Source organism: Cervus canadensis, chromosome 30 (genome assembly GCF_019320065.1).
Source record: "Cervus canadensis isolate Bull #8, Minnesota chromosome 30, ASM1932006v1, whole genome shotgun sequence".
Taxonomy (NCBI): Eukaryota; Metazoa; Chordata; class Mammalia; order Artiodactyla; family Cervidae; genus Cervus; species Cervus canadensis.
The window spans coordinates 18,580,555-18,604,822 of NC_057415.1; the positions used below are offsets into that span (position 1 = coordinate 18,580,555).

Consider the following 24,268-nt stretch of genomic DNA (forward strand, 5'->3'; position numbering starts at 1 on the left):
GTAAAACTTTAATGCAATTATCTGCTGATGGGTGGGATTTGGCCTGAGGCAGCTCAGCCCTGGGGTCTGTGGACTCTATTGCAGGGTTAATGGTGACCTTCAAGAGGACTTCTGAATGTTGAGCTTTTAAGCCAACTTTTTCACTCTCCTCTTTCACTTTCATCAACAGGTTCTTTAGTTCCTCTTCACTTTCTGCCATAAGCGTGGTGGTGTTTGCATATCTGAGGTTATTGGTATTTCTCCTGGCAATCTTGATTCCAGCTTGTGCTTCTTCCAGACCAGCGTTTCTCATGATGTACTCTGCATATAAGTTAAATAAGCAAGGTGACAATATATAGCCTTAACGTACTCCTTTTCCTATTTGGAACCAATCTGTTGTTCCATGTCCAGTTCTAATTGTTGCTTCCTGACCTGCATACAGGTTTCTCAAGAGGCAGGTCAGGTGGTCTGGTATTCCCATCTCTTTCAGAATTTTCCACAGTTTCTTGTGATCCACACAGTCAAAGGCTTTGGCATAGTCAATAAAGCAGAAATAGGTGTTTTTCTGGAACTATCTTGCTTTTTCGGTAATCTAGCGGATGTTGGCAATTTGATCTCTGGTTCCTCTGCCTTTTCTAAATCCAGCTTGAACATCTGGAAGTTTACGGTTCACGTATTGCTGAAGCTTTGCTTGGAGAATTTTGAGCATTACTTTACTAGTGTGTGAGATGAGTGCAATTGTGTGATAGTTTGAGCATTCTTTGGTATTGCCTTTCCTTGGGATTGGAATGAAAACTGAACTTTTCCAGTCCTGTGGCCACTACTGAGTTTTCCAAATTTATTGGCATACTGAGTACAGCACTTTCACAGCATCATCTTTTAGGATTTGAAATAGCTCAACTGGAATTCCATCACCTCCACTAGCTTTGTTCGTAGAGATGCTTCCTAAGGCCCACTTAACTTCACATTCCAGGATGTCTGGCTCTAGGTGAGTGATCACACCATCGTGATTATCTGGGTCATGAAGATCTTTTTTGTATAGTTCTTCTGTGTATTCTTGCCACCTCTTCTTAATATCTTCTGCTTCTGTTAGGTCCATACCATTTCTGTCCTTTATTGAGCCCATCTTTGCATGAAATGTTCCCTTAGTATCTCTAATTTTCTTGAAGAGACTTCTAGTCTTTCCCATTCTATTGTTTTCCTCTATTTCTTTGCATTGATCACTGAGGAAGGCTTTCTTGTATCTCCTTGCTCTTCTTTGGAACTCTGCATTCAAATGGGTATATCTTTCCTTTTCTCCTTTGCTTTTCACTTCTCTTCTTTTCACAGCTTTTGTAAGGCCTCCTCAGACAGCCATTTTGATTTTTTGCATTTCTTTTCCATGGGGATGGTCTTAATCCCTGTCACCTGTACAATGTCAGGAACCTCCATCCATAGTTCATCAGGCACTCTGTCTATCAGATCTAGTCGTTTTCCCTACTTTCTTCAATTTAAGTCTGAATTTGGCAATAAGGATTTCATGATCTGAGCCACAGTCAGCTCCCGGTCTTGTTTTTGCTGACTGTATAGAGCTTCTCCATTTTTGGCTGCAAAGAATATAATCATTCTGAGTTTGGTGTTGACCATCTGGTGATGTCCATGTGTAGAGTCTTCTCTTGTGTTGTTGGAAGAGGGTGTTTGCTATGACCAGTGCTTTCTTTTGGCAGAACTCTATTAGCCTTTGCCCTGCTTCATTCTGTACTCCAAGGCCAAATTTGCCTGTTACTCCAGGTGTTTCCTGACTTCCTACTTTTGCATTCCGGTCCCCTGTAATGAAAAGGACATCTTGGCATCTGGTCCCATCAGTTCATGGGAAATAGATGTGGAAACATGGTCAGACTTTATTTTTTGGGGCTCCAAAATCACTGCAGATGGTGATTGCAGCTATGAAATTAAAAGATGCTTACTCCTTGGGAGGAAAGTTATGACCAACCTAGATAGCATATTAAAAAACAGAGACATTACTTTGTCAACAAAGGTCCATCTAGTCAAGGCTATGGTTTTTCCAGTAGTCATGTATGGATGTGAGAGTTGGACTGTGAAGAAAGCTGAGTGCAGAAGAATTGATGCTTTTGAACTGTGGTGTTGGAGAAGACTCTTGAGAGTCCCTTGGACTGCAAGAAAGAAAGCTGAGTGCAGAAGAATTGATGCTTTTGAACTGTGGTGTTGGAGAAGACTCTTGAGAGTCCCTTGGACTGCAAGAAGATCCAACCAGTCCATTCTAAAGGAGATCAGTCCTGAGTGTTCATTGGAAGGACTGATGTTGAAGCTGAAACTCCAATACTTTGGCCACCTCATGTGAAGAGTTGACTCATTGGAAGACCCTGGTGCTGGGAGGGATTGGGGGCAGGAGGAGAAGGGGACGACAGAGGATGAGATGGCTGGATGGTACCACTGACTCGATGGACATGAGTTTGGGTAAACTCCGGAAGTTGGTGATAGACAGGGAGGCCTGGCGTGATGTGATTCATGGGGTCGCAAAAAGTCGGACATGACTGAGCGACTGAACTGAACCAAGAGGACTTAGGCGAAAGGACCTTTTCCAGGACTGCTGCTGCCTTTGCCCCCATCCTTATGGTTAGCCACTGCTGACCCACACCTCCACAGCAGACCCTCAACACAAGCAAGTCACTGCTCCTTTTCCCTGGGTTTTGGCATGTCCAGATTTTGTTTGTGTCCTCCCAGAGTGGAGTCTTTGTATCCTTCAGTCCTGTGGAAGTCCTGTAATTGAATCCCACTGACCTTCAAAATCAGATTCGCTGGGGATTCTCAGTTCCTTTGCTGGATCTCCAGGCTGGGAAGCTGGATGTGGGGCTCAGAACTGTCAAAACAGTGGGAAAACTTTGGTAATATCATTCTCCAGATTGTTGGTCACCCACCTAATGGGTATGGGATTCGATTTTGTGTTTGTGCTCTTCCTACATCTAGTTGCGGCTTCTTCTTTGTCTCTGGACATGGGATATCTTTTTTTGGTGAGTTCCAACATCCTCCTGTTGATGATTGTTCAACACCTAATTGTGATTTTGGTGCTTTGGCAGGACTGAGTAGCTTTGCTTTTAAGAAGTTTCCATACTTGCAGATATACGGCACTCATAACATACTTGTTTCATGATGGGACCTGATCATAACTTATTCTGAAAGAAAAAAGAACAATGGGTTTGTTTTGCTGGTTTGTTTAGCTGTTTGTTATTTGAGACATAGAAATTTACATATATTCACCTCCACTAGCTTTGTTAGTAGAGATGCTTCCTAAGGCCCACTTGACTTCACGTTCCAGGATGTCTGGCTCTAGGTGAGTGATCACACCATCATGGTTATCTGGGTCATAAAGATCTTTTTTGTATATTTCTTCTGTATATTCTTTCCACCTCTGCTTAATATCTCCTGCTTCTGTTAGGTTCATACCATTTCTGTCCTTTACTGTGCCCATCTTTACATGAAATGTTCCTTTGGTATCTCTGATTTTCTTGAAGAAATCTCTAGTCTCTCCCATTCTGTTGCTTTCCTCTATTGTTTTGCACTGATCACTGAGGAAGGCTTTCTTATCTCTCCTTGCTATTTTTTGGAATTCTGCATTCAAATGGGTATATCTTTCTTTTTCTCCTGTCCTTTAGCTTCTCTTCTTTTCTCAGCTGTCTGTAATGCCTCCTCAGACAACCATTTTGCCTTTTGCATTTCTTTTTCTTGGGGATGGTCTAGATCACTGCCTTCTGTACAATGTCACAAATCTCCGTCCATACTTCTTCAGGCACTCTATCAGATCTAATCCCTTGAATCTGCTTGTCACTTCCACTGTATTATCGTAAGAGATTTGATTACATATTTTAGGTTCTCTAAATTGCATTTTCAGTTACTTTGTTTTATGTCAGTTCTGAATTACATAGAATTTTCTGATCTGTATATAATGACATTTAGACATTTTTCCTATGGGTTTTTGCCTGAGAGGAGAAATTGGAATATGCATTAAAATTGTGACATAGAAGGGGGTTGTACCTATAGGCTACTAACTAGTAAGAAGTTAGCAATCTTTTATTTAGTCTTAAAAGAATTGTTTTGATTATCTCCTGTGTGCAGGAGCCTCTGATAGTCTAGACAGTGTGACCTACAGCACAGCTTCCATTCTTGTAAGACTCCCAGCTTATTTGGGGGTTTACCTATCACATGGGAATGAAACATTTTGAAAAGTTTTCATTGAGATATAAATGGCAATGAAATTTGCCTTTTTAAAGGGTGCAATTCAGTAGAGTTTAGTATATTCACAAAGTTGTGGAACATTCACCACTGTCTAGTTCCATAATGTTTTCAGACCCCTCCCACCCCAGAGGTGGAGAAGGAAATGGCAGCTCACTCCAGTATTCTTGCCGAGAGAATCCTGTGGATGGAACAGCCTGGTGGGTTGTTGTTCGTAGGGTCACACAGAGTCAGACACGACTGAAGCGACTTAGCATGCATGCATGCATTGGAGAAGGAAATGGCAACCACTCTAGTATTCTTGCCTGGAGAATCCCAAGGACAGAGGAGCCTGGTGGGCTGCTGTCTATGTGGTCGCACAGAGTTGGACACGACTGAAGCGACTTAGCAGCAGCACTCCAGAGAAATCCTGCACTCATTAGGAATCCTTCACTCAGAGGAATCCTGCACTCCCCATTCTCCCATCCCCCAGCTCTTGACAACCACTAATCTATTTGTATACATTTGGTTGTTCTGGATGCTGTATGTAAGTGGAATCATATAATATATGGTGTTTTGTGGCTGTTTTCTTTCACTTAGCATAATATTTTCAAGATTCATCCACATTGTAGCCCAAACCAGTAATACTTCATTCTTCTTTAAGGTTGAATAATATTCCATTGTGTGGATATAAGCCATTTATCAATTGATGGATATTTCAATTATTCCTGTCACTAGAATTTAATTAATATTTTTGGTCTGTGTGCATCTGACAAGTTTTAATGATAAAATTATAGTATTTTAAAACTAGTGACTACACCACTATCATACCTTTAAAGTGAAGAAATCACAAATGTTCACATTCAAATCAATAACTCTCTAGGTTAAAGCATTAATAGATTTTCACTATTCCATACCGCTGTTTCTCAGTCATTAGAATTTAACCTGTTCTCAATGTTTGAGAATTGTTTCTATGGGAAATTTTATTCATGAAGTGAATTTTGGACTTACCACAAAATATGGCCAAGTGAAGAAAGATCCCAAAAATATGGCCAGGTGAAGAGTGATGAATGTTTTAAATCATGAGTTACAATTCTATAGTAGAGTATCTGGTTTTTTGTCTGCTTTTAAAACCATCAAGATGCTCTAACACCTCTGCTCTCTATTCTACTACCACTAGCTTTCCTTTCCCTCCTGAGAGATGTTTTTCCCTTCCCATATCATAGGCTTTCTCCCTTTCCATCTTAGGGTATCTGTGTTCCCTTCCTCTCTACATGCCTCATCTTGATTTTTAGCCCTCTGCTTTTTCCATGTCTATTCTGAATCTTACTCATGTTTTAAATGTAATTTTTCTTTTATTTAAAAAATTTTTATTTTGGCTATACTTGGACTTTATTGTGGCACACAGGCTGTTTGGTGCATTGGCTTTCTCTAGTTGCAGAGCATGGGCTTAGTTGCCCTGCGGCTTGTGGGAGCTTAGTTCCCTGACCAGGGATCAAACCTGTGTCTCCTGCATTGGAAGGCAGATTTACAACCAGGGAAATCTCTAGATTTCTACTAGACTACCAGGGAAGTCCCTAAAGTTTAATTTTTTTTTTAATATTACATACTATAATTCACCCTGGGGATTAAATTTCCAGACAAGAACTTTAAAGTCTCTATATTAACTATGCTCAGTGAGGAAAGGAAAATAGCATTATTAGCTATCAGATAAAATGAACTGCTAGACAAAGGGAAAGAAGAACATTTTGGAATGATAAAGAGGTCATGTCATCAGGAGGACATAACAATTTTGTGTGTATATAATTACTCAAAATAGCAAAACTTCAAAATAATTGCCAGAATTAAAGGGAGGAAAAGACTCTCCTCTGAGTAATTGATAGGACAATGAGGTAAAATTTAGTAAAGTCGTAGATAATCTGAAGAAAACTAGCAACTGTGTTATCCTGGTTGATAGTTATAGAGTACACCACCCTACAACTGCAGAATACACATTCTTTTCGAGTACATTTGGTATGCTCACCAAAATGGACTACATGGGGTTCTATAAAGGAAATCTTAACACATTTAAAAAGATCCAAAGAATACAAAGTATATACTCTGTGACTAAGAGAATTGTGTTAGGAGTCAACAATAAGATATCTAAGTAAATTTCAAATACTGGAAATTAACAACACATTCCTTGCTATCATTACATCAAAGAAGAAATTTTAAGAGAAATTAGAGAATATTTCAAACAGACTGATGATGGAAATATAACTTATCAAAACTTGTGGGAGGCTAACTGAGTAGTTCTGCCTTGCCAGCATTCTAGCCTTGTCATCCATCACTCTTGGGGCTAGCCGCACCCCTAGTGTCCAACTTGAAGATCCATGAAGTGTCCCTAGAGGGACTGAGAGGAAGACAGTATTGCCGATTGGGCGCCCATATTTTCTCTGCTATTTCACTTTCTGTTCCTTATTGTGGAAGCTCAGGGTCTCTAATAAGCACTGAGGACATGCAAGTAGGCTTAGTAGTTGGGAATTTACTGGAACAAATACCCCAGAGCCATCACCTGCTTGCTTTCTTAGACTTGGATAGAGGCAGCTTTTTGTAGCCACAGTGCTACCTTGCCAATTGGCTGATAAACCACTTTGGACTTTATCTATATTTCTTGTTATCAGGCACATTGGGCCAAAACCCAAGGTCTCCTTTGCTTAATGAGGAAGAGAATTTCAGGACAGAAACATCATAGGCTCTGCCTTTAATGGACTAATGTTGAATAGAAAATTCATGTATACAACATAAAGCAAATTCTGCAATAAAGATGAAGACAAACCATCTTATTTTGTGAAAGAAGAAATCTCAGATAATGGGTTTCTTCTTGGTACTGGGAATGGTCTTGAGGCATTGTCCTTGGGAGCCCGGTTTGGGGAAAGCTTGTAACACTGGCTTAGGTTAGGCTTCTCCAAGACCTTCCCTGAGAAACTCTTTTATTTCTGGCAAGTGACCATGTCTCCCAAAATTCTTCAGTAACAAGAACCAAGGGATTTGATGAGTGTAAGATAAGTCTAAACTCAGACTTTCCTACAAGGAGAGTGATACTTCAGGAAGAAGAACCCACATTTGTGGAAATGTGTCGTTTATGGCAGAGGCTTCAGATTCAGTTATGAGCTCAGACAACATCAGAAAATTCATTCTGGTGAGAACCTTGTATGTGTGATAATGGAAATAAATGCTTCATTGAAAGCGCAAAACTTACTCAATATTAGAGGATTCATTCTCAGTTGTAAAAAGAGAAACTTTACAAGTGTACTGAATATTTTAAAAGCGTGAGTCAAAATTCTGATCTTCCACATTAGCAATTTCACACCAGAGAGAAACCTTATGGATGTCACAGTATAGGAAAAGAAAGGATTCAAATCCATCTCAGATCTCTTTCAGCACTGGGTTGGCAGGGCCCCTTGAGCTCAGAGGGGTGACCCTGCCTCTGTGGCTCTTTGAGAGGCTCTGATGTAAGCAAAGAGTGGCAGCCTTGTCCCTTGACCTGTGGTGGGATTGGCAGCCTTGACAACTTATGAATAGCCTTTCTTTCCTTGAAGGATAATGCATATTCACATTCTTCTATCCCATCCCATTTTAAACTGCCTGCCTACCGACTACCCATGAGGAAGCCCTGGCACAAAAACTTTAAATCAACTAGCTTAAATATGCATGAAGAACTAAAGGAAGCCGAGGACGTGGAATGAAAAGAACTAAGTCAACAATATTTGAACAAATAGAGAATCTCAATAGAGAGAATTTATAAAAAAGAACCATATAGAAGTCTTGGAGCTGCAAGTTCAATAACTGAACTGAAAAATTCATTATAGGGGTTCAACAACATATTTAAACAAGGAAAATTAAGTCTGTGCCACTTGGAAATAGTTCAATTGAAGTTACCCATTCTGAGGAACAGAAAGAAAAGATTAGTAAAATATGAACAGTTCTTGAAAGACCTGTGTAACACCATCAGGTTTACTTTACATACACATAATGGAAATTGCAGAAGGAAAGAAGAGAGAAAATTTCAAGAAATAATATCCAGAAACTTCCCATGTTTGATGAAAGACATAAATCTATACATCCAAGACACTCAACGAACTCCAAGTAAGATAAACTAAAAAAAAAAAAAAAAAAAAAAACCACACTAGGACATATTAGTCAAATTGTCAAAACCCAAAGACAGAATTTTGAAAACAGCAAGTAAGAAGTTGTTTGTTACCTGCAAAAGACCCTAAAATAGATTAATAGACAATTTTTCATCAGAGCCCGTGGAGGTCACCAGTCAGGGGGATCACATATTTTAAATCTTGGAAGAAACACTGTCAACTAAGAATTCTCTGTCTGGCAAGTTGTTCTTGAAGAATGAAGGATAAATCAAGATGTTAGTTTAAACAAAACCTGAGAGAGCTCATTAATGATAGACCTGCTCTATAAAAACCCTGAACCAAAAAAACAAAAATTCAGGTTGAAGTGAAAATACACTAGGTAGTTATTGTAAACCATTAGGAAGAGAAGTGAATACTAGTGCATAAGCTAGTGTAAGAGCCAGCATTATTGTGCTTTTTTTGTGTAGTTTATGACTTCTGCTTTTTCTATATGGTTTCAGGCAAACACAGAAAGTATACATCTATATTAGTGAGCATACATGGTATAAAGATGTAATCTTGGACAATTACAAAATAAGGGGAGAGGGATGGAAAAATATAGGAGCAAGCATGCTGGTATACTATTGAAACTAAGTTAGTAGACTTTTACAGGTTAAAAATGTTAACGTATTAACCACTAAGAAACTACTTAAAAATATACAGAAAATAAAAGAAGGGGATAAAGGTAAAAAAAACACAAGAAAAAAAATTTTTTTAAAGGCAGCAATGGAGGAATTGAACAAAAGACATACACAGAAAACAAGTGGCTAAATGGCAAAGGAAAATCCTTCCTTTTCAATAAACACATTCAATGCAAGTAGTATAAACTCCCCAGTCAAAAGGCCTAGGTTAGCAGTTTGGATTTAAAAAAGAAAAACAAGATCTATGTGTGGCTGTCTACAAGAGACTTACTTTAGATATATCGATATAACGAGGTTGAAAGTAAAAGAATGGAAAAGATGTTTCATACTAATAGTAACCAAAAAAGAGTTGAGATAGCTGTATTGAGACAAACTATATTTTAAATTAGGGAAAGATAACAAGATGAAGAAAGATATCATATATTGATAAAAGGCTTACTACAGAAAGAAGATATAATGATTATAATTTAATGACAGTTTAAACAGAAAGGACAAGAGGATGTAATGGGAGGTTAAGTTTCATAGTTCAAACTGGTAAAATGACAAAACAAGTAGACCTATAAGTTAGAACCTAGAGCAACTACTAAAAAATTTATACAAAGAGGTACACTAAAAAACAATATAGATAAAAGAGAATGTTAAAAAGAAAATTCAAGTAACCGACAATAAGTCAGTAATAAGAAAACATAAGCAGAGGGAACAAAATTAAAATGGTTTAAATACACCAACTAAGAGAGACTGACATTAAGAAAAGACTCTATATGCTATCTAAATGAAGCATCAAATGTAACAGCATAGGCAGGTTAGAAAAAGAAGGATTAAAAAGAAGATAAAAAGGATTTAAAAGATTTTAATAAAGATAATAGTTTAATTTTAATAAAGATAAAAAAGATTTTAAAAGATTTAAAAGAAGATACAGACATTAGTCAAAGGAGAGCAAGGGTGCCTATATTAATATCAAGTAAGATAGACTTCAAAGGAAATTATCAGACACAGAGAACAATAAGTGGGTCACTTCATCAGGAAGACATTGGGGTCCTTAATGTGTATGCATCGGCTTCCCCCATGGCTCAGTGGTAGAGAATCCACCTGCAATGCAGGGGAGATTCTGGTTTGATCCCTGGGTTGGGAAGATCCCCTGGAGGAGGAAATGGCATCCCACTCCAGTATTCTTGCCTGAAACACCCCATGGGCAGAGGAGCCTGGTGGGCTACAGTTCAAGGGGTTGGAAAGAGTTGGACAGAACTGAATGACTAAGCACCAGTGTATATGCATCAAATAACTGAGCTTCAAAAGATGTGAAGAGAAAACTGAAAGGAGAAATAAACAAGTCAACAATAAGAGATTTCAACACTTTTCTATTCATGTTATAGAGAATAATTAGGCCCAAATCAGTAAGAGCTCAACACTGTCAACCAATAGAATTGAATTAACATTTATAGAACATTTCACCTAACAATAGCAAAATGCATATTCTTACAGTTAACCTGCTTTTCCAAGGGTTCCATATCTGCAGATTCAACCAGTTGCTGATCAAAAAGTAAAAAAAGAAAAAAAAAAATTTGGAAAGTTCCAAAAAGCAAAATTGGAATTTTCTGTGACTAGCAACTGCTTACATAGCACTGACATTGTGTTAAGCATTATAAGTAATCTAGAGATGACTTAAAGTATATAGGAAGATGTGTGTAGGTTACATGCAAATACCATGTTTTATATAGGGGATTTGGACATCTGTAGATTTTGAGGGGGGTTCTGGAACCACTTCTCCGTGAGTGCTGAGGGGTGACTATACCAACATAGACATTTCCTGGGCTCAAAACAACATATAAGACACAATAATTTGTTTACCTTAAGAAATTTTAAAAAGTTTAAATTGAACGAAATATGTTGTTTGACCACAATGGAATCAAATTTGACATCAGTAAGAGAAAGTTAACAGAAAAATCTCTATAAACACTTAGAAAATAACAGACTTCTAAATAATCTGTTCACCAAAAATGATGTCTCAGGAGAAATCAAAACATGCATAAAAGTGAATGAAAAGGAAAATATGATATATCAAAGTATGTGGGATGCAGCCAAAACAGTCATGAGAGAAAAACTTGTAGCATTAAATGTATATGTGAGAAAACAGGAAATCTCAAGTCAGTAATCTAGGCTTCAAAATGGCTGTCTGATTTCTCCAAAGAAGACATACAGATGGCTAACAAACACATGAAAAGATGCTCAACATCACTCATTATTAGAGAAATGCAAATCAAAACCACAATGAGGTACCATTACACGCCAGTCAGGATGGCTGCTATCCAAAAGTCTACAAGCAATAAATGCTGGAGAGGGTATGGAGAAAAGGGAACCCTCTTACACTGTTGGTGGGAATGCAAACTAGTACAGCCACTATGGAAAACAGTGTGGAGATTTAAAAAACTGGAAATAGAACTGCCATATGACCCAGCAATCCCACTTCTGGGCATACACACTGAGGAAACCAGATCTGAGAGAGACATGTGCACCCCAGTGTTCATCGCAGCACTGTTTATAATAGCCAGGACATGGAAGCAACCTAGATGCCCATCAGCAGATGAATGGATAAGGAAGCTGTGGTACATATACACCATGGAATATTACTCAGCCGTTAAAAAGAATTCATTTGAATCAGTTCTAATGAGATGGATGAAACTGGAGCCCATTATACAGAGTGAAGTAAGCCAGAAAGATAAAGAACATTACAGCATACTAACACATATATATGGAATTTAGAAAGATGGTAACGATAACCCTATATGCAAAACAGAAAAAGAGACACAGAAGTACAGAACAGACTTTTGAACTCTGTGGGAGAAGGTGAGGGTGGGATATTTCAAAAGAACAGCATGTATATTATCTATGGTGAAGCAGATCACCAGCCCAAGTGGGATGCATGAGACAAGTGCTCGGGCCTGGTGCACTGGGAAGACCCAGAGGAATCGGGTGGAGAGGGAGGTGGGAGGGGGGATCGGGATGGGGAATACGTGTAAATCTATGGCTGATTCATATCAATGTATGACAAAACCCACTGAAATGTTGTGAAGTAATTAGCCTCCAACTAATAAAAAATAAAAAAATAAAAGAATTCAGAAATACAAAAAAAAAAGACAAAATGGCTGTCTGAGGAGGCCTTACAAATAACTGTGAAAAGAAGAGAAGCAAAAAGCAAAGGAGAAAAGGAAAGATATACCCATTTGAATGCAGAGTTCCAAAGAAGAGCAAGGAGATATAAGAAAGCCTTCCTCAACGATCAGTGCAAAGAAATAGAGGAAAACAATAGAATGGGAAAGACTAGAGATCTCTTCAAGAAAATTAGAGATACCAAGGGGACATTTCATGCAAAGATGGGCTCAGTAAAGGACAGAAATGGTATGGACCTAACAGAAGCAGAAGATATTAAGAAGAGGTGGCCAGAATACACAGAAGAACTATACAAAAAAGATGTTCATGACCCAGATAATCATGATGGTGTGATCACTCACCTAGAGCCAGACATCATGGAATGTGAAGTCAAGTGAGCCTTAGGAAGTATCCCTAAGAACAAAGCTAGTAGAGGTGATGGAATTCCAGTTGAGCTATTTTAAATCCTAAAAGAGGATGTTGTGAAAGTGCTGCACTCAAAATGCCAGCAAATTTGGAAAACTCAGCAGTGGCTACAGGACTGGAAAAGGTCAGTTTTCATTCCAATCCCAAAGAAAGGCAATGCCAAAGAATGCTTAAACTACCACACAATTGCACTCATCTCACATGCTAGTAATGTAATGCTCAAAATTCTCCAAGCCAGGCTTCAACAATACGTGAACTGTGAACTTCCAGATGTTCAAGCTGATTTTAGAAAAGGCAGAGGAACCAGAGATCAAATTGCCAACATCCGTTGGATCATCAAAAAAGCAAGATAGTTCCAGAAAAACATCTACTTCTGCTTTATTGACTATGCCAAAGCCTCTGACTGTGTGGATCACAGTGGAAAATTCTGAAAGAGATGAGAATACCAGACCACCTGACCTGCCTCTTGAGAAACCTGTATGCAGGTCAGGAAGCAACAGTTAGAACTGGACATGGAACAACAGACTGGTTCCAAATAGGAAAAGGAGTACGTCAAGGCTGTAGATTGTCACCCTGCTTATTTAACTTATGTGCAGAGTACATCATGAGAAATGCTGGTCTGGAAGAATCACAAGCTGGAATCAAGATTGCTGGGAGAAATATCAATAACCTCAGATATGCAGACGACACCACTCATATGGCAGAAAGTGAAGAGGAACTAAAGAGCCTGTTGATGAAAGTGAAAGAGGAGAGTGAAAAATTTGGCTTAAAGCTCAACATTCAGAAAACCAAGATCATGGCATCTGGTCCCATCACTTCATGGCAAATAGATGGGGAAACAGTGGCTGACTTTATTTTTTTCGGCTCCAAAATCACTGCAGGTGGTGATTGCAGCCATGAAATTAAAAGACGCTTACTCCTTGGGAGGAAAGTTGTGACCAACCTAGATAGCATATTAAAAAGCAGAGACATTACTTTGCCAACAAAGATCCGTCTAGTCAAGACTATGGCTTTTCCAGTGGTTATGTATGGATGTGAGAGTTGGACTATAAAGAAAGCTGAGCGTTGAAGAATTGATGCTTTTGAACTGTGGTGTTGGAGAACACTCTTGAGAGTCCCTTGGACTGCAAAGAGATCCAACCAGTCCATCCAAAAGGAGATCAGTCCTGGGTGTTCATTGGAAGGACTGATGTTGAAGCTGAAACTCCAATACTTTGGCCACCTGATGAGAAGAGCTGACTCATTTGAAAAGACCCTGATGTTGGGAAAGATTGAGGGCAGGAGGAGAAGGGGACGACAGAGGATGAGATGGTTAGATGGCATCACCGACTCAATGGACATGAGTTTGGGTAAACTCCAGCAGTTGGTGATGGACAGGGAGGCCTGGCATGCTGCAGTCCATGGGGTCGCAAAGAGTTGAACATGACTGAGTGACTGAACTGAACTGAATCTAGGCTTCTGCCTCAAGAACCTAGAAAAATGAGAGCAAAATAAACTCAGTGGAGCAAATGGAAGGAAATAATAGTGATAAAGGCAGAAATCAATGAAATTGGAAATAGAATAAAGAAAAATAAAAAATAAAGAAAGAGCTGATTCTTTGAAAATAATAAAATTGACAAAACTTTTAAAGAAGATAAAGGAGTAGACACAAATTGCCAGTATCAGGAGTGAAACAGGAGTTATTACTACATACTCTGTAGCCGTCAACAGAATATCCACCCATACATTTGGCAACTTAGATAAAAAGGGACTGGTTTCCTTGAAAAACATAAACTATTGTACTTTAACTTGACCAATATGGAATAGATAATTTGAACAGGGCTATAATTATTAGCCAAACCACAGAAACAACCTAAGTTGTTGACAATCTAAATGTCCATCAATGGATGAATAGACATCCATTCATCCATTGATGAATACATGTATATGTGTACATACATACATACAATGAAATATTATTTTCAGCCATAAGAAATCTTGCAAAAAAAAAAAAAAAATCTTGCCACTTGGAACAACAGGGATGGATCTTGCGGGCATCGTGCTAAAAGAAAATAAGTCAGAGAAAGACAAATACTGTATGCTGTTACTTATATATCTTTAGAAAAGAAGAAAAGGTTACATATAGAGAACAGACTGGTGGTGGTGGTAGCAGGAGGTGGGGGGTGGGTGAAATGAGTAAGGGGGGTCAAAAGATATAAACTTCCAGTTATAAAATGAATGTCATGGGAATGTACTGTACATCATGGTGACTGCAGTTAGTTATGTTGTATTGTGTATATGGAAGTTGCTAAGAGACTAGATCTTAAAAGGTCTCATCACAAGAAATAGAGTTTTGTAACTATGCATGGTGATGCATGTTAACTAGACTTATTGTGGTGATCATTCTGCAATATCTACAAATATCAAGTCATGTTGTACACCTGAAACTAATATAATATGATGTATCAGTTATACCTCAATTAAAAAATATTCTAGAAGTAAAAAAATACCCAAAGATAGTCCAATTTATAATTTTAAAAACTCTTACAAAAGAAATGTATAGGCTCAGGTGATTTTACTGCAGAATCTGCCAAATTTTTAAAGGAGTCTTAAACACCAATGCTACATGATTTTTTTCAGAAAATAGGAAGGACACTTCCTAATTCATTTTGTGGAGCAGATATTATGCTGGTAACAAAATCAGACAAGAACAATAGAAAAAATGAAAACTACAGGTCAACATCTCTCATGAATATAGACATGAAAATCCTTAAATTATTATGCAGATTAAATTCAACAATATGTAAAAATAATTGTACACCATTATCAAGCATGGTTTATTCCAGGGACACAAGACTGACTCTGTAACTTAATCAGTATAGTCCCCCATTAACAGGCTAAAGAAGAAAAAGCATGTGATTATATCAGTTGATGCATTATAGTCATTTGGCAGAACACAATAAACATTTGTGGGAAATGTAAAAACCACCATACGATAGAAACAGGAACTCCTTTACTTGATTAGGGACATCTACAAAAAAATCTGTAAGTAGAATTATTCTTATTTTTTAAAAATATAATCATATACTTAATATAAAATTTTCACCATTTTAAAATGTCCAGTTTAGTGGCATTATTTATTCACACCATTATGCAGTCATCACCATTCATTTCCAGAACTTTTTCATCTTCCCAGACTGAAACTATCCATTATATAATAACTATCCGTTCCTAACCCACTCCCCCTCCCAGCTCCTGGTAACCTCTGTTTTACTTTGTCTCCATGAATTTGCCTATTTCAGGTACCTGCTGTAAGTGGAATCAAACAATGTTTGTCATTTGTAACTGGCTTATTTCACTTAGCATAATGTTTTCAAGGCTAATCTCTTGATTTAGCATGTATCAGAGTTTCTTTCCTGTTTAAGGCTGAATTACGTACAGTTATGTGTATATACGTACTACATTTTCTTGTCTGTTGGTGGACGTTAGGGTTGTTTCCGCCTTTGGGCTATTGTGAATAATGCTGTTATGGACATTTGGTGTATGAGTATGTTGAATTCTTGCTTTTGATTCTTTGGGGGTATACACCCATGATTCAAATTGCTAGATCATATGATAAATTGAACTTTTTTTTTTGGTATATTTAACTTTTTGAGGAACTGCTAAACTCTTTCCCACAGAAACCACATCTTTTTACTTTTCCCACAACAATAAATAGAGGTTCCAGTTTCTCCATGAGTGTGTGCTCAGTCATGTCCGACTCTTTGTGACCCCATGGACTGTAGCCTGCCAGGCTCCTCTGCCCATGTAATTTTCCAGGCAGAATTACTGGAGTGGGTTGCCATTTCCTACTCCAATTTCTACTCCAGTTTCTCCACATCCTCCCAAAATGTTTTTTCATGTTTCTTTGGTAATAGCTATCCTAATGAGTGTGATGTGGTATATTTGTGGAGCAGTATTTTTAATGCTTTGAGACATTATGTTTCCTTCTAATATCAAGTACAAGGCAAGGATGTCTGTTCTTACCACTCTTATTTTGTTATCACGCTAGAAGTTCTACAGTAAGGCAAGAACAGGAAATAAAATACATAGATTATAAGGAAAGAAATCTGCCCCTGTGTGCAAATCCTCTGATTGTCTACATAGGAAATCTTAAGGAATCCAGGAGGGAAAAAAACTAGAGCTAATGAGTTCCACCAGGTTGCCAGATTCAGGATAAGCATACAGTTTATTACTGTTTCATGGCAATTGTTCTGTATCATGAACAATTGGTCACTGAACTAAAAATACAGTACCATTAAAATCACTAAAAAAAGAAAAACAAAGGAATTTTTAGGTATCAGTTTTTTAACAAAGCATATGTGGATTTGTATACTGAAAACCACAGTAACTGTTGAAAGAAATCAAAGAACATCTCGGTAAATGGAGAGACATCTCATGTTCATAGGTTTGAAGAGTCTACATGATAAAGATGTTGGTTCTTCCTAAATTGATATACAGGTTTAATGCAAATCTTGCCCAAATTCCAGAAACAGTTTTTAGTAGATACAGGTGAGATTATTCTAAAATTTTTTATGGAAAGGCATATGCTAAATATGGCATATAAAGGCAATAGCTAAAATAATCTTTTAAAGTGAAGACTAAAGGAGGAAGAGTCCATCTATCTGATTTCAAGACCTGTGGTATAGCTGCATTAATCAAAACAGTGTTTTCCACAGCATCATAGATGTAGAGATTGACAGAACAGAACAGAGAACCCCTGAATAGACCCCCAGCAATGTGGGAAGAGGTGTGGTAGTCTTGAATACATGGCAAAGGGTTCTGGTTGAAAGCAGGGTCTACGGGTCTCACCTGATGTCCCAGGCCAGCCTTATTGCTGCCTCAGCCCTGGCTGGTAACTTAGGTTAAGTTGACTAGTGGGCCTGTGTGATCTCTGGGTGAGCAAGGATGTGCTTGTGTTTTAGGCATTAATGGCCTTCAGGGATGTGGCTGTGGCCTTCACCCAGAAGGAGTGGAAGCTACTGAGTCCTGCTCAGAGGACCCTGTATCGGGATGTGATGCTGGAGAACTACAGCCATATGGTGTCGCTGGGTAAGGATGACTTGCCGCATGTCTCAGACTCTGCCTGTAGGCCTCTTGATGTTTAATGGAGTAGCCACCATGCTTTTGGCTCAGAAAGAAACGTATTTTCTCCGTATCTCAGAGAATGTCTGGATTCTGTAGAGTTGGAAATGGTGAAGTTGTGCATGTGTGTGTATTTGTGTGATATGACACTGCATTTTGAGGCCCCTTCCAAGGCCAGGCCCTCCTCTAAAGTGATCTTACTTCAGATGGCAGAGTATTTGTATTCATTCAAGCATAGGGGAGAATCATATACTGCCTTCAGAGCCAGGATTCCTCCCTCCCCTTAGTCATCTTTTCTCAGCATTCAGAGAATCTTTGTCCCCATCCATCCCCCTTGCCTGGCTTTCCTACCCGCTTCTGAGTCATTGCATTCCCTGGCTGACTCTGAGTTCTGTGATAGCCTCTTAAGTCACTAACCAAAGGTCACCTTGATTTTTTTCCCCTGTGAGTAGGTATTGCCTTTCCTAAACCAAAACTCATCATACAACTGGAACAAGGAGACGAGCCCTGGAGAGAGGAGAGTGAATGTCTTCTGGACCTTTGTGCAGGTAAGTGGAAAACAGAAGGCAGACAAAGATCAGGGCAGTGAGGTGCTCAGCAGGTGAGGAAAGAGGAGCATCTGTAAGCTTCTGAGGAGGAAGCTCTTCCTCAGGCCTGCCTTCCATGCCATCCTACTCAGCCCAGAGAGGGCTTCCCTGGCCACCCTCTCTTTCCTCCCCAACAGAGCAACATCCACTCACTTGGTGTCCCTTGTCCAACACTTCTAGGATCTTCCCATTCTTGAACTTTTATTAGTTGACCTGATCTTGAACATAGCACTTGTCCTCTGAGACTAAGTCATCTATCCCTGCTAGATTCTGTCCACTTTTTATTTTTAAACGGGTAATGTTTTCATGCAGCAGTTCTACCACATAAGTTCCCATAACTTTGTTTCTTTTATGATGTGTTATTTAAGATTATACCAGAATGTGAAGAATTATACAATGAGTGCCAGTTTGCCTTCCCTGCAGCCTAAGTGGTGGCGGTGATTTAGTCACTAAGTCATGTCCAACTCTTGCGACCCCGTGGACTGTAGCCCATCAGGCTCCTCTGTCCATGGGATTTTCCAGTCAAGAATACTGTAGTGGTGTTTTGCTGAAAGTTTTCACTTTTGTCTCAGGTTTAAAGGATTTGTCAACAAAATAAGCCACTCATTATATACAAATAAGTAATAAAAATATTTATTAGAGAATTATCTGGCTTACTTTCAATATACTAACATTGAAAGAAAAGTGAAAGAGCAGAGGACATCACCAATTTGGGTTTTCACCAACATTCAGACTTAAACAGTACTGGAAAGTCCCATGTCACAGCACATCTGGAGTTCCAGTTGGGAAAAGGCCCCAGGCAGCATGTCTGCTCCGTGGGTGAGACTTCAAAGATTGCAGTTTGGGGTTCCCGCTTATAATCCCAGGATGCAAACAGGATGCTTACCTTCAATCCGTGAGCAAATTGCAATTCTGGATTCTGGTTTCGTGTTATGCTGTTTGTTTTGTCATGTAAAACTTGGAATGTTGTTAAGGTCAGGGCTTAGTTGGCCAGGCCCCCTTCAGGCGCTTAATAAACTCCAAGATCTGCTCCCTATGATATCTATTGTGTTTCTCTTCTGACACTCATAGCAGGTGTGGCTGACATTCACAGCAGGTGTAGCTGACATCCACAGCAGTAGTCAGGGCAGTGTCCAGGTAGGTCAGAAGCAAGGTCAGAAGCCCGCTCTGCTCTTTTGCCTCTGAAGCCTGGACAAGACTACTTCTATTTTATTTCTCTAACAAGTGGGTTGCCATTTCCTTCTCTAGAGAATCTTCCTGACCCAGGGATTGAACGTGGGTCTCCTGCACTGCAGACAGATTCTTTACTGACTGAGCTACCAGGGAAGCTTGCAGACTAAGAAACATACCATTATATAAGACCAGGTGATACCTGGTGATACCTTTCCTGGTTGTGTCCCGCTCCTTTGCCCTACCTCTGAGAATCCGACTTCAGCATTAGCATGCCTGTGACTGCCCTTAGCTTTTTATCCCTTCAGTGGATCTTTTAACCATATAGAGAGTTCTTTTGCATGTTTGTAAACATCTCTGCACATAGTACCATATTGTATACCTCCTTCACTAGCTATATGTGAGATTCATATTAAAATGTGCAAGTTTAGTTTATACTTTTAACATTTGTTATATATTGATTTCATTATATGAATATTTTAATGCAGTTGAATTACCATTTCTCTTCTTTTGGACATTTAAATTATTTTCAGTTTTTGTCTATGAAATAATGTTGCTGTATATTCTTATTTCTTCCTTGGAAACACATGCAAGTGTTTCTCTCAAGATGCATACCTAGGAGCACAGAGACTGGTTCATGGGTGTGGGTAGCCTCAACCTGATTAGGTTATACCACATGTGTTCTGAAGCTGTTCAATGCCATATTACACTCCCAGCAGCAGTGGTGAGTTCTTGTTCCACATCCTCACATTTTTCACCCATCTGTTTGGTTTGTGGTGAAATGTCATAGGGATTTGGCTTTCCAGAGAGCGTGAGCATCTTTTCCTGTGTTGACTTGGTCACTGGTGTTTCCTTTTCTTTGACTTGTCTGTTCAGGGTATGTTCCTACTTTTGATTTGGGGTATTTCTGTTATTGAACTGTAGAAATTCTGTATACATTCTGGAAACATTTAGATCTTTAATCCAGGTGGACTTAATTTTATGTGAATGTTGGGAGGTAAGGATAAATTTCTGCCTTTTTTTTCATTCTTTTATTTTCAACATTCTTGGTGTTTTATTTTTTGTTATTTATTTTTGCTTCTAAATACAATCATATATCTGTACTTGTACTTTATAGCAAACTCAATGCTTTTTTCTTTTAAAAAAGAACTATTATTAAACTATAATTATTGTATAATAGAAAAACATTATTATGGTATAAAGTATGATATCTTATGCTAGGAGGTATAAGGTATGATACCTTATGCTAGGAGGTATAAGATTTGACACCTTATGCTAGAAGGTATAAGGTAAAATTTGTTAAGTTTTGATATCTGCACAGTCATAAAACCATCATGATAATCCAAATTCTGAGCATACCTATCACTGCAGAGTTTCCTTGTGCTTCACTATAATTTCTATCTCCTGCCTCTCCTTGTCCTCCCCTCCCTCCCTTACCCAGACAACCACTGACTGCTTTCTGTCATAGATTTGTTTGCATTTTTAAAATTCATATAAATTAATCATGTTAATTCTTTCACCCAATATAATTATTTTGAATTTTATCCATAATGTTGGGTGTGTCAACAGTTCATTTCTTTTGATTGCTGAGTAGTAATATAGATATCACAATTATTTAGCCATTCATGGGCTAATAAAATTTCAGTAGTCTCTAATTTTGATGAATACAAATAAAGACTATGAATATTCATGAAAAGTATTTGTTGTAAGCATATACTTTCATTTCTTTTGGATAAGCACCTGGGAGTGGAATGGCTGGGATGGATGATACAGGGTATATTTAATTTTTAATGAAACTCACCAAGTAGCTGCACTATTTCACATTTACACCAGTAATGTGTGAGAGTTCTGTATGCTTCACATATTTGTCAACACTTGGCATTATGATTTTAATTTTAGACATTTTTATAATGGTGTAGTAGCATCTTATGTGGTTTTACCTGGCATTTTCTTAATGACTTGTGATGTTGATAGTCTTTTCAAGTGCTTATTTGCTGTCTGTATATCTTCTTTGGTGAAATGTCATCTCAAATCTTTGGCCAATTTGAAAAGTTGGTTTCTTATGTTTTTACTGAATTTTGCAAATTCTTCATATAGTCTGTATAGAAGTCCATTGTTTGATTTATAAGTATTTTCTTTGTGGTTTGCTCTTTATCTTCTTAGTAGTGTTTTTCATTGAGAATTTCTTAATTTTGGTGAAGTCTGAGTTTCAATTTTTCTCTCATGAATTTCACTTTTGGTGATTTATTTAGGAAATCTTTCCAAAATGAAGGCCAAAAAGAGTTTCATGTATTTTTCCTTTTAAAAGTTTTCTAATTTTTACTTTTCATTTAGATCTAAGTCTTATTTTGAGTAAATTTTTTTACTTGATACCAGGTCTGGATTTAAGTACAATTTTTCTTTGCTTTTTTTTTTCTTTTGTATACAAATATCCAATTTTTCTAGCACTATTTATTGAAAAGACAACCCTTTCTTTGAATTTCCTATGCACCTTTGTGTAAATTAATTGTGTATGGGTCTATATCTAATATATACTCTATTTTTTTCCACTCTTCTATTTATCCATCTTGATGTCAGTACCACATAGTCTTGATTACTGCAGCTTTGTAAGAAGTCTGGAACTTAGTATAAATCCTTGAACGTTTTTTCTTTTTTGAAGTTGTTTTACTTGTGCTAGATTCTTTGCATTTCCACATGGATTTTAGAATCAGCTTGACAATTTTCAACAAAATGCCTGTTGGAATATTGATTAGGATTGAGTTGAATCTACATCAACTTGAGGAGAATTTACATGTAAATCGTATACTCTATCATCCAGTACATGAACACAATCTCTCTATTTTTATGGGACTTAATATTTGTCAACATTGTTTTATAGTTTTTCATACAAAGGTCTTATGCATCTTATCAGATTTATCCCTCTCTGTTTCATATTTTTCATGCTACTTAAAGTACTTTAAAATTTCAGTTTGTTGATAGCATATAGAAATAAAATTAATTTATCTATACTGATCTTGTATCTGGTAAACTTGCAAAACTTGTCGTCCTAGTAGTTTTGTAGATTCTATATGATTTTCTACATAAATGACTAATTATTTTTAAGTAAGTACACTTCACTTCTTTCCATTCTTTGTGTCTTTAATTTCTTTTTCTTGCCTCATTGCACAGGCGAGAACGTCAGTGCAATGATGAATTTAAATGGTGGTGAAAGTGGACATTCTTTCCTTGCTCCTAATCTTATGGGGAATGCTTTCCTCCTAAGTGCAAGTTTTATAGCTACTCTTCATCAGCTTGACAAGCTTCCTTTCTATTCCTTGTTGATAAGTTTTTACTGGGAATGGATATTGGATTTTGTCATTTTTTTGTGGCATCTTTACAGATGATCATTTGTGTTTTTCTTTTTCCGTCTTTTATTATAATTTAGTAACATATACATTTTTGTTGTTAAATCGGCCTTTTATTTATGTTAATACAATGCACTGACATTCAAATTTCATCAGTTTTACCTTCATTTTGTGTGTATGTGTATATTTATTTAGTTCTTTGAAATTTTATATATGTACATTCATGTAACTACCACTGTATTCCAAGATACAGGACAGTTCTATCACAAGAATCCCCCTTCTGCTACTCTTTTATAGTCACAGCCTACACCCTCACGCGTTCCCTCTCTTCATCTGGCAACCACTAATCTGGTCTCTGTCTCTATAGTTTTGTCATTTTAAGAATGTTATAAAAAGAAGTCACATCATGTGTTACCTTTGGAGGTTGCTTTTTTTTTCCTTTTGCTATCCATACAAATTGTTGTATGTACTAATATTTTATTCCTTTTATTGCTGAGTAGTAGTCCATGGTAAAGAATGTATCAATACTACAGTTTGTTAAACCATTCAAGAACATTTGAGTTCTTTATATTTTTGGCTATTAAGAATAAAGTTGCTGTGGACATTTGTGTGTAGGTTTTTGTGTGAATGTGTGGTTTTTGTTTCTGGCATAAATGCCCAGAAGTACAAGTTGCTAGCCTATATGGTCAGTATAGGTTTAGTTTTATAATAAAATGCCATACTCAATTTCCAGAATGGCTGTACCATTATATTCCCATCAGCAGTGTTTTGAGTGATCCAGTTTTTCTGCATTTGTGTCAGGATTTGGTGTTAACACTATATATATATATTTTTTTATTTTAGCCATTCTGTCAGATATCTAGCAGTATCTCCTTAGTTTGTGGGAGTAAGAAGTTTAGTACAAGCATCTCTTCTCTGAGGAGAGCTGAGTAGCTCAGCGTATCTGAGTAAGTTCACTGTAGCAAGGCTTTACTCTTCTTGCAAAGAGACTTGCATTCTCCCCATGGGTACATTAAGAGCTTATGAGGACCTGTTCATAGGTGGCTGTTGCTGTCATTTTGTGAGGTCTTCCTGGCATGTCCTTTAGTTCAGTTCAGTAGCTCAGTCGTGTCCGACTCTTTGTGACCCCATGAATCGTAGCATGCCAGGCCTCCCTGTCTATCACCAACTCCCGGAGTTTACTCAAACTCATGTCCATCGAGTCAGTGATGCCATCCAGCCATCTCATCCTCTGTCGCCCTTCTCCTGCCCCCAATCCCTCCCAGCATCAGCGTCTTTTCCAGTGAGTCAACTCTTCGTATGAGGTGGCCAAAGTATTGGCGTTTCAGCTTCGAAATCAGACCTACCAATGAACACCCAGGACTGATCTCCTTTAGGATGGACTGGTTGGATCTCCTTGCAGTCCAAGGGACTCTCAAGAGTCTTCTCCAACACCACAGTTCAAAAGCATCAATTCTTCGGTGCTCAGCTTTCTTCAACAGTCCAACTTTCAC

At 38.0% G+C, this 24,268-nt stretch overlaps 1 protein-coding gene across 9 annotated transcripts in view; it reads left to right on the forward strand.

The window, feature by feature from the left end:
- ZNF169 (zinc finger protein 169) overlaps positions 1-24,268 on the forward strand; it is an 89,851-nt gene that overhangs the window by 52,764 nt on the left and 12,819 nt on the right. For 6 of the 9 annotated variants that reach the window (XM_043453383.1, XM_043453384.1, XM_043453381.1 and 3 more), the window contains 2 exons: positions 17,515-17,641; positions 18,127-18,222. In XM_043453383.1, coding sequence (XP_043309318.1) covers positions 17,515-17,641; positions 18,127-18,222 — 223 coding nt within the window. Of the gene's footprint in view, positions 1-2,946; positions 2,991-17,514; positions 17,642-18,126; positions 18,223-24,268 lie in introns of all 9 variants that reach the window. The other 3 variants (XM_043453389.1, XM_043453388.1, XM_043453387.1) reach the window with 1 other exon arrangement.